This window comes from Quercus lobata, chromosome 7 (assembly GCF_001633185.2).
Source record: "Quercus lobata isolate SW786 chromosome 7, ValleyOak3.0 Primary Assembly, whole genome shotgun sequence".
Classification (NCBI taxonomy): Eukaryota; Viridiplantae; Streptophyta; class Magnoliopsida; order Fagales; family Fagaceae; genus Quercus; species Quercus lobata.
In genome coordinates, this window is record NC_044910.1 from 44,589,368 (window position 1) to 44,601,149 (window position 11,782).

The following is an 11,782-nucleotide window of genomic DNA, read 5'->3' on the forward strand; positions in this document are numbered from 1 at the left end:
TGCCATACCTCCTGGTCCAACTTACCATCGTTGTCATCTGCTAGAGAGAGATGGAGAAACACAATGTGTTTAATCACATTGTTAAAGCTTATATTTACCATGCTGTAACCATCCCTAGTATGCTGGAAACAAAACTGTTTGAAGACCTTTAACTATTCTAATCAGAGGCATGTAGCCATTTGCTGCAAGCCTGTAGGGGTAGTGCTATTTAATGAGCATTTAGGTTGTGTAATACCCTAAAAATGTGAAGAAGAATTCAATTATTATGCAACGGTAACTGAAAATATAATAATATCAGTGTCAGAAAATTTTACAATGTGTGAATGCGAGCATAATATCCTACCTAGATTTCGCTTCTGATATCTAGTGTAGTTGTGATATTTAACTTGTTATCGAATGCTAGAGTGTCTGTTGAAACATTTCATTCATCAATTCACACTCTTGACTCATAACTCAATACTAAACTATTGCAATGCTTTGATTTTGGATTATAAGCTTTTTATTTATGGGAGAAAGAGACAGAAAGAATGGCCTATTGGTGTAAGAATTATTTAAAAGAGTCTAGTTAACGAGAGTCGAAATGCATTGGTTAAGGTTGAGTTTTTTATTGCATTTGATTTCTTTGTCTTTTTTAGGGAGTCAATCAATTTTTAGTTAAAGAGATATTTGTTTATGGCTTTTTGTTAAATAGTGTATTCGTGCATCTATTAAAGAAGAATCTAATGGGTTCTATTGCATTGAGAAAGGTGAAAAAGAAAGCAAATAAACAAATAATTTTTTAACTCTGAACGTTGTGCAGCTCTCCAGATAAAAATGGAAAGATCACGATAAAAAAACTCAACCTTAATCAATACATTTAAGCACTCATTAATCGAATCTTTTATTTATTAACTTTTGTTACTTCCTAATATAGTGAGACAACCAATTCTTCCTTAATAGGTGCACTTGACACCAATTAACAAAGGGGAAAAAACTCTTTCACACAATGTGTTTTTGTAAACTGAAAACGTTTTCGCACACTATGTGAAAGAAACACCACTCTCAACAAAAAAAAATTTAAACCGCTATCTCAATACAATTGTTGTAGTAGTGTCGATTTATAATAATTTGTAGGGAGGTGAGTTTTTGGAGATTAAAAAAAAGTGTGATTAACCAAAATTTAGGAAATAAAAAAATTTGTTGCTCAATTCAATCAAATACAACTGTGATTCACATAAAATAAATTTGGGGGATAACTTTCTTAGATTAAACAGTTGCTTAATAAGTAATAAACATGGTTATCATCTGCCAGAGAGAGATGAAAAAACATATTGTGTTTGATCACAATGTTAGGGGAGCTAATATTTACCATGCTGGAACCACCCATAATATGCTGCCAACAAAATTGCTTGAAGACCTTTAACTATTCTAATCAGAGGCTTGTAGTCATTTAGGGCTGCAAGCCTGCTATTCCATGAGCATTTAGGCTGTGTCAGTAATACCCTAAAAATGTGAAGAAGAATTCAATTATTATCCAACAGTAGCTAAAAATATAATAATATCAGTGTCAGAAAATTTTACAATGTGTGAATGTAAGCAAAGAATCCTACCTAGCTTTCAATTCTGATATGTGGTTTAGTTGTGAAATTTAACTTATTATCGAATGTTGAAGTGTCTATCGAAACATTTCGTTCATCAATTCATTCTCATGACAAATCATTCAATACTAAACTATTGCAATGCATTGCTTTTTGGATAAGCCTTTTTTATTTTTCTTTTTTAAATTCATTTTTGGTATGGGAGAAAGAGATAGAAAGAATGAACTATTCTAAAATAAATTATTTAAAAGGGTTCAGTTAACAAGTGTCAAAATGCATTAGTTAAGGTTGAGTTTTTAATTGCAATTGTTCCATATTATTATTTTTTAGAGAGTTAAGCAATTTTTAGTGAAAGTGGTATTTGTTTATGACTTTTGTTAAAGGGCATATTTGCGCATTCATTAAAAAAGAATTTAATGGGTTCCAATGCATTAGGAAATGAAAATAAGAGCCGGTAAAATAGTTTTTTCTTCTCAAAATTGCCCGAGGCTTATGCTTTTTTGAATCCAATCGTAGATTTTATACCAATAATACATTTGCTCTTTTTTCTCTTAGCTTTTATTAAAATAATTTTAAATTTTGAATGTTGTGCAACTCTCCAAATAAAAATAGATCACAATAATATAAAATAAAAAAAATCCAACCATAACCGATACTTTCAAATACTCATTAATCAAACATTTTATTTTTTAGTTTTTATTGCTTCTCAATACAATAGAACCCGCTCAATTCCTTCTTAATGGATGCACTCTAACACCAATTAACAAAAGGAAAAAAAAACTCTTTAACATGGTGTGTTTTTATAAATTGAAAACGTTTTCACACACTGTGTGAAAGAAACACCGCCCTCAACGAAAACCTATTTAAAGAGTTATCTCAATACAATTGTTGAAGTAGTTTAGATTTATATATAATAATTTGTTGAGAGGTGAGTTGTTGGAGATCAAAAAGAAAATAGTGTGATTAACCAAAATTTAGGGAAAAAAAAAAATTTTGTTGCTCAATCAAGTACAACTGTTTGTGACAAAACAAAAGTTGGAGGATAACTTTCTTAGATTAAACAATGAAGAGTCGACTAATACATCCAAAACAAAATGCGTTTTCAAAACAAAGCATGTATATATTTGCAAGAAAAACAAAGAAAATCCAAGGTTACTTTGGCTGTTGGGGCTTAAAATCTTCATACACGACAGTTCACGTGTCAGATGAGTCATCCAATCGAGTGGTCCCTTTTCCCTGCTAATGAAGTGAACATCGTAATCTCCACCACCCCCCTCATAAATCCCATGCACAGCACAGATAGATGCACTCACTTTCTTTTCTTTTCTTTTCTTTTTCTTTTTCTTCTGGATCTGTCACTGACACTGCCTGCTCAGATATTGTGGATCTGTCGCTGACACTGCCTGCTCTTGTGAACAAAGACAGAGTGGGTGGCTTTTTCTTAATATTTAATAAGAATAATTGTTATTTAATGGAATATGCTATTCTTTGAGATAGAGGAGTAACTATTCAGATTTCAGCATATATACATATGATATCACACGTATCTACATGGATGGAACCAGGATTCGGAAATTAGGGGGCCAAAGTATAAAAAAAAATTGGTATAGAACAAGTTTAACATAAGCTTGTTCAATTACATTGTGTTAATTAACATCATAATATATTCGTGATAATTCTAGATTATTCTATAATGAACTATTACCAATTTTATATATGGTGATTTTTCAAAAATTTATTTGAGGGATTTTAGAAATTGGGACATCAAACTAAATGTTGACAATATTGCATTTTCAATATAAGCTTCTAAATTATTTTGAATTTTTCTTAGTAAAAAAAAATCAAAATTGAACATTATTTTTCCATGATCTTAAAAAAAAAAAGGCAACAATAATTAATTATAAGGAATTTATCCTACATCTACCTAACCATTTAAATAATATTTTGACATATGATTGACAAATTTCTCTCCTTTCTTAAAAAGTAACATTACCAAACATTTTATTACAACAAACTCATTATATAATTTTTTTTAATAAAAAAATAACTATTATTATTGCAACAAACACAACTAAAAACTTTTTAAAAAGTAACTTAAAAAATATAACATTAAGCACTTCATAATTCACACCATATGAACTGAAAATCATACATTTGATAATGTCAAATTTGTGCTTTACTTTTGTTGTGAATATTAGTTTGTCTACAGGTAATTCATGTTATTTTTGGGGTAATTGGGTTTCTTTGTCTGCAAGTAATTCATATTATTTTTTGGGCAGTTAGGTTTCTTTAGACCAAATTTGTGCTTTTTTTTTTTTTTTTGGTTATTATCCATAGGTTATTGTAATTATTCTTCAGGCAACTGGGCAAAAGGGATAGAATAGAGCATATACTTTTGGATTTTAGGGGCCAATTTCTAATTTTTTTGGAGGGAGGAGGCCAAGATTGCATATTTTGGGACAAATTGAAAATTTTCTTTGTGTACACACATGCTAAGAAATTTTTTTATTTTTAAATTGGGGGGGGTGGGGGGGGGGGCATGGCCCCCAAAGCCCAAGGCTAGGTCCGTCTCTGCGTATCTAAGAGACCCAAAATCTGGATATTGAGGATGTTATAAGGAACCAATATCTAAATAAAAATCTCATTTTCATCACAAAATTCCATTTTGTCGACTCACATTAGCGTGTGGATACATATATGATTAATAAGATGATGTGATGTTATAACTTGAAGTAAAACTAGGATTAAAAGTGTGGAAAGCTCGCAACAATTCAAGAGACACCTCAACATGGTGGCGGGCCTTGAAAAATTAGAATAAGGTGGCCGTACAGAAGAGATTTGCATGATTGCCCAAGAGACTTCCTAGTAAATATCAGGGTGGGTGGGTGCTAAACCCTATATGTGCATTTAACATTTTTGTTTGGATACACCGGATTTAAAGTGACCCCCCCAAAATGGATTATGAAATCTTGCAAAAGGACCCACTATTTTGGTACAATCAGACCAATGAGATTTATTGGCTTATGGGGAGATTAGGACAGCTAGAGAGAGAGAGATGCCATATTTCCTTGTTATTACTTATTATTTCATGTAATTTGTACATTTGTGGGTTACTTTTTGTATTCGGATGAGAGGTCAAAATGTTGAAGATTGGAGTTGCTACATTGAGAATCTCAATCGAGCAAGATTTGTATGACATGTGAAGTATATTTTTTGAAAATCAATTTTACCAGCAATCTCACCCGACACTTGCCCCTTTCTTGATCGAGCGAGATTACCTAATTAATTTGTTGCACTCATTCTATGTTGCACCCATTCACTCAGCCCTCTCATATAACTCTTTATTCCCACAAGATACCACATTTGATTCTCATATTGAAGAGTTAGAAAGCAACCATTCAAATTAGAACAAAAACCAATTTGTTCTCTCTACCTTCACCCTCTTCAATTTCCAAATCTATTGAGAGGAGATAAAAACCTTACATGCATAAAAATCTTGAGTTATCTTTGTTGTTTTTTGGTGATGGGAACCATTGGAGCAATCCCTAAATCTTTAAGAGGCCATAGAGTAGTCAAGTAGACTTGGTCTTGCGATTAGCAGCTCAATTTGCAAAACTAGTATTGACTGCTAAGGAAAAAATACTAGTGCAATCAGTTGTGAGCACAAGCGAAGAGCTCAAATAAGTTGTCATTTACATAGCTTGGAGGGTTTGTAAGTGAGATATATTGCAACTATTATCTTAGTGATATGGGTTAGTGATATCACCCCTAAGAGGTTTTTTGCCTAGTTTAGGGGTTTTTCGCTTTGTAATTAAACAATTAAAGGTGTTTGAGTGCTTGTGTTGTTGATGGGGATTTGCTATATATTGCGATTGTGTATCTATGCATGTGTTAAGCGGCGAATCATATTAACAATTAGGCTTAATTTTGTAATTAGCTTAAAATTAAGCTAAGCTGAAAAATTAGGATCTTTATCTCTCAATTGGCAATTGATTTGCTATTTAGATTTCTCACTTCCCCATGTTTGACACGTTGCTACCTTTATCTCTCTCTCTCTCTCTCTTACCTAGATCCCAATCAAGCAATAGTTCTGGTGAATATGGCTCCTTTGAGCGGTGGCCGTACACACCATTTAGCAAGCCCAACAGCCCGTCAATATGAAGACGAAGGGTGGTTAAAGACCCAGAGATTTTATTTTCTTTCTTTTGGATAGGCAAAGACCCAGAGATTTTAGACTGATATAGAAAACACCTAAAGACAGCTCCAAAAGTAAGAGAAGTACATTGTTGATTGTTGCTCCAAGGGGGAAGTCTTACAAAAAAAAACTCACAATTGACTAAAGTCTTTGATTCAATCATGCATTCAAAGAAAGGCCAAAGGCCAGACAGCTATGAGTGTCTCTGACCAATCAGCCACGTGATGCCATGCAATCGGCGGGGTTAGAGTTTCAAGGACATTTTAGCAGCAAGAGCACGAGGAGAACAATTACATTACGTCCCAAAATAGAAATATATTTTTTCTTAATTAAGAATACAAAAGGTAATCTCTCTCTCTATTCTCTAGGCTGTGTTGGCCAGTGGTTGAACTCGAATGAAAAAGCCACATGCAATATAATATTGATGCTTTGCAAATTGCAAGTAGGCCATTTTCAACCCATTAATGCGTAGTATATATATACAAATTAAGTACACAAGTGATTGAATTCAGTACTTTGTCCACACTAGCTAAGAGGATCCACTAATGTACACTATGAGTGGCTGGGTAGGCTGTTCTTTCCTATTTTTAATCTCCGACGGCGGCAAATTGGCTTTTATTGGGCGATCCACTTTCTTGCTCATTAGTCCAATAAGATGTGAATCATAAGCAGCAGTCATTTAATTATAGAGGTCTAATTGAAAGCGTCATAAAGTTTCTTGCACTTAAATAAGTCACAATTTTGTAGTTCTAGTTAACTCAACTAATAAAAATTTTTATAGTTGAATGAGAGTTTTGGGGTTCAATTTCTACTTACACTAAAAATTTATTGATATCTTGATTTGATAATAAAAAATACATTCAACAAAAGCAAACATCATAAATTAAAATTCTATAATAAAAAAAAGAATCGTGATTTTAACCTAAAAAATAAAGATCTCTGGAATAGAGAAAATTATCCTCTTTACCTAACTTATAAGATAAATATGAATGGATGCCTACATTAGTTTAAGAATTACTTTCAGAAATTTTCTAGGGGGAAAATACAAGTAATTTTTTTTTTTTTTTTATATTTCTCACAAAAATAGTATCAAAATAATCAATTAATAAATGCACTAAGAGTATCCATTAACTTAACCCAAGTTAGAAATCCAAGAACTCTCTAATAAAAATCGTGTTAATATTAAAACTCGCATTTAATACATAAGAGTCAAAGAAACTTGACTTGATTCTTTTTTTCGTGAGACAAAAAAGAAACTTGACTTAGTTCATGAATATGTATAATTTATACTGCATTTATTCATGATGAATTTTAGGATCCACGTGATGAGTACAAAATAAATTATAATTTGCTTATTCTACATGATAAAAAATTTCAAAATGCTTTTCTCAAGGTATTTGTCTACCCTAGACCTCATGTGTTTCTAGAAGTCTTTTACCGTATGATTCTCTTTGACTAACGCTTTGGGTCACCTTAAAGATTATTCACAATAATAATTTTCAACTGTACAAATCTTATTCTTAAATTAGGTTGAATCCCTGACAATAAAAAAATAAAAATAAAATAAAATAAAATAAGGAAAAAAGTAATGACATCAAAATTGAGTTCATTGGTAAATTAAAAAAAAATGATTACTTTTTTTTAGTGAATAGTAAACAGAAGAAATGCATCCAATCATGTAACTCTTTAAAAAAAAAAAAAAAAAATTAAAACAGTAGCAAATCATCACTTTTTGGAATTATAGAAATGTAGAGACTAAAGTGTCCCAATTATATATAAAGATTGACAGCATAACTTTTACAAATTGAAATGCAATCACAAAAAGAATAATTCTAACATTTACTTATTATATTGTTGACATCAGCTAATCACATTTATTGCTAGATCAATTTGAAAATGTTATATAATAAAACTTGTAGTAATTTTAACATCTTTCAATTTGAAAATTTTAAAAAGTGTTTGAATATGTGTGAAGAGATTAATTTTAATAAAAACAAACTGAAATACTTAATGATCAAGTAATCAAATCAAGCCAATATTTTCGATTTATATGTATCCATACACTTTTCCTTTTAAAGCAACCCAATAATAAATTATAGAAAAGATTAACGAATGTCTTAAAAATATTGGTTTTTTAACCTTTTTAAAATTACCTTTTAACAAATACTCTAAAGACACATGTTAACCAAACTCATAACTTATCTACAACTCACTAGTTGACAAATGGTTTTTTTTTTTTTTTTTTTTTTGAGCAAAATTATAGATAAGCTCATGTAACTAATTCAGTACTTTGGTTCTAACAGTCACAAATAGCTGAACTTTAACTTTTTTTTTTTTTTTTGATAGGAGCTGAACTTTAACTTAACTCCGACTTTACATATACTTATAAATTGACCACCATATTAAGATTGAGTAGCGGTCAAACAAATATGATCAATGTAGAAAATTTTCCGGAAGGAACTAAAATCCTAGTATCTTACATGAGATTCGTTGTAAAGTCCGAGACTTATGCATTACATTCATTACGAGAGAGTCTAGTCCCAAATCTGGTCCATATAGAGTCCAAAATATAATTAAGTTGCACAGTTATTAGTTATTACCTACAGTAGTTTTCAGGTTCCAAACCAAACTGTAAAAATGGCGACAACTACCCCCACGTTCTTTTATCGTCACCACCTTCATCATCATCCCAGCTCTTACTTCATCAAACACCAAGCACAAACACATTCACACCATTCCATGTTAATACCACTCATCCAAACCAACCCTCAAAACCCACTTCAACCATGCAAATCCTCACAGCCCTTTCTGTGTTTTCTCAATCTCTACTTCTTTTTCCACTTCTTCTGCTTCTTTGCTGCACCACTGCATCTGGGTTCGGATCAATGGGACCCATCTCTGCCGCATTTGGCCAAAACGGGTTCTTCTGTGCCATTGACGCGAGTGGCAAGCAGAACGTTATTTGCTGGGCAAAGAACAGCTCTTCTTCATCACCATCATCGTCTTCAGCCTCTGCTTACCTCAACAACATTCCTGCAATGGCTGCTCTCTCTGGTGGTGAAGGTTTTCTATGTGGCATTCTAGCAAACACTTCGCAAGCTTATTGTTGGAGCTCAAACAGTTCAGGTATAGATCTCGTGCCTTCAATATATCAAACCACTGCTTATTCTCATATAGCCGCGGGCAAGAATCATGTTTGTGCTATTAGAGGGACTTATTACTCTGATCATGATTCGGGCATCGTTGACTGTTGGGAAATTGTGAAAAAATCCAATAATTTTTTGAGTTCTAAACAGAGTACTCTGTTTTATAATCAGTCTATTAGCAACTTTGTTTTTAAGAAGGTTGTGTCTGGTGATGGATTTAGTTGTGGTGGTCTTAGAGAAGGAGGGATTGTTTGTTGGGGACCAAACTCAGCAAGTTTGGGGGTTTCTAACATATTGGAGAACTATGTAGTTTTGGCTTCAGGGAGAAGTTCTCTTTGTGGGATTTCAGAAATTTCTAATGAAGTGAAATGTTGGGGTGATAGTGGTTCATATGTTGCCCCTCCAATTGGGATTAAGTTTGTGTCTCTGACGGCTGGTGCTAACCATTTTTGCGGTATACGTGAGGACAATCATGGGGTGGAGTGTTGGGGGATCTTTAATTTGTCTGCGGTTCCAAAGGGTTCCGGGTTTATGGCAATAGCATCATCTGATTTTGTTACTTGTGGTATTAGAGAGGATGATTTGGTTCTAGATTGCTGGCTTGTCAATTCCCCTTCACCGTCTGATTATGATCCTCCATTGGAATTGTGCAGCCCGGGTCTTTGTACTCCTGGTTCCTGTAGCACAGGGCAATTTGCTTATAATGCAAGTATTCTTAATGAGCTCGATTTGACAAGCTTGTGTATACGGAAAGATCTTAAGATTTGTTCACCTTGTGGGTCAAATTGTTCTGAAGGTTTCTTCTTGTCTAGTTCATGTTCTGAGAATGCTGACAGAGCATGCACCGCTTGCTCTCTTTGCCAGAACAGCTCTTGTTGGGATGTTTGTCGACTTCAATCATCTCAGAAGATGGATCAGAAGCATTGGAATCACTTGCGTAGATTGGTGCTCATTATTGGGTCTTCTATTTCAGGTTTGTTATTCATATTGATTGGCTGGTGTCTTCTTCCGTGCATGAGGACTACCCAAAAAGTGGAAGGGACCAAAAGACATTTCAATTCTTGCATGGGCAAGCCGAAGTTAGAAACTGACCCTATTGCTGATTTGCAGCCTCCTCTTTCTGTTGCCTCCTGTCCCGGGATGGCTCAAATTTTCCGACTCTCAGAGCTAAAAGATGCCACTAATGGGTTCAAGGAATTTAATGAGCTTGGCAGGGGAAGTTATGGATTTGTTTATAAAGCTGTCCTTTCAGATGGGCGGCAAGTTGCAGTCAAAAGGGCAAATGCTGCCACAATAATTCACTCTAACAATCGTGACTTTGAAATGGAGTTGGAAATCCTTTGCAAAATCCGGCATTGTAATATTGTGAACTTGTTGGGTTATTGCTCAGAAATGGGTGAGAGGCTGCTCATTTATGAGTATATGCCTCATGGGACACTTCATGACCACCTCCATGGTGGGCTTTCTCCTTTGAATTGGAGCCTCCGGTTGAAGGTTTCAATGCAGGCTGCTAAGGGACTTGAGTACCTTCACAAGGAACTTGTGCCTCCAATTGCCCATCGGGATGTGAAGACTTCAAATATTCTTTTGGATTTTGATTGGGGAGCACGAATTGCTGACTTTGGCCTTGTTACTTCAAATGACAAAGATCTTAGTGGAGATTTAGAAAGTGATGTTTACAACTTTGGAATTGTGCTGCTAGAGATTCTCAGTGGAAGGAAAGCATATGACAGAGATTATATGCCTCCAAGTATAGTTGAGTGGGCAGTGCCCTTAATCAAACAGGGTAAGGCAGCTGCCATAATTGATCGGTATGTGGCACTTCCAAGAAATGTTGAACCTCTACTTAAACTTGCTGATTTAGCAGAAGTGGCTGTGAGGGAAAATCCTAGTGAGCGTCCTACCATGTCAGATGTGGCATCTCGGCTGGAACAAATTTTCAAAGACGGATTGATCTTGTAGTACTGAGTTCTCAAATTTTGAACAACATTGAATGGATCTGTAGACAGCAGCTGCCCTGAGTGCTACTCTTCTTCAATTGTACATTTATTAAGAGATTCTTGTATATGGCGTTTGCTTACTTGTTTATCTTTTGGAGAATGAAGGAAATGGTATTGTTGCACCAAATAATTCTTTTATTCATTTTTATGGAAGTTCACCCAATAATATTCACCTTTCGTGTAAACATGTGAGAGTTGCAACTCACACGTCCTTGTCTTCAAGGAACAAACTATTTCTATGCTTGTCAATGGCCCAAGGAATACATGTTAAGGAAATTATGTATTTCTGTGTGATGGCTTTGATAATCGAATAACCTGCAAATTCTGGGATGACGATCTTATTTGACTCATCCCTAATACATCAACTAGCACTATACTGCACTTTTTGGACTCCAGCAATGTTTTAGATCATCCACATGATTGTCATTGTTATTAAGATTTGATCATGAACACCATATATAGTTAGTTATTTAAACAACTAAATAACACTTCATTGGTAAAATTTTGTGCTTTACTATGTCAGGAATATATCTTCTGCTGATTGACATGATAGTGGTGCAACTATGGCAGTTATGTTCAGTTGCTTTCAACTATGACAGTCACATGAAAGACTACACTAAGATTTTCAGCGCCATCATCTCAAATTCTGCTCCATTTCCATAATTCTCAGTAAAAGAAAGAATCAAAGGAGACGTGTGTTTAGACGGTTGTATGAAATTTTGAGTTCCCGCATTTTGTTTGATGTGTCATGCTCTGCACAAATAAATCATGGAAAGGGAAGGCAATTATAGAAAAATGGGAGCTTCACATGGAAAATCAAATGTATGTTATTTGTGAAATCTTAAAACTGATCCTCTCCCTGTA

General features: G+C 34.0%; 1 protein-coding gene across 1 annotated transcript; it reads left to right on the top strand.

The window, feature by feature from the left end:
* The first annotated feature begins 8,344 nt into the window (after nt 1–8,344).
* Nucleotides 8,345–11,202, top strand: LOC115951295 (serine/threonine-protein kinase-like protein CCR1). Its single transcript, XM_031068486.1, has one exon. It carries the CDS (start codon nt 8,559–8,561, stop codon nt 10,878–10,880), a length of 2,322 nt encoding a protein of 773 aa, XP_030924346.1. The 5' UTR covers nt 8,345–8,558; the 3' UTR covers nt 10,881–11,202.
* The last annotated feature ends 580 nt before the right edge of the window (nt 11,203–11,782 follow it).

Excerpts from the sequence above, each read along its gene's own strand:
- LOC115951295 (XM_031068486.1), top strand. The coding sequence starts at position 8,559 with ATGCAAATCCTCACAGCCCTTTCTGTGTTTTCTCAATCTCTACTTCTT.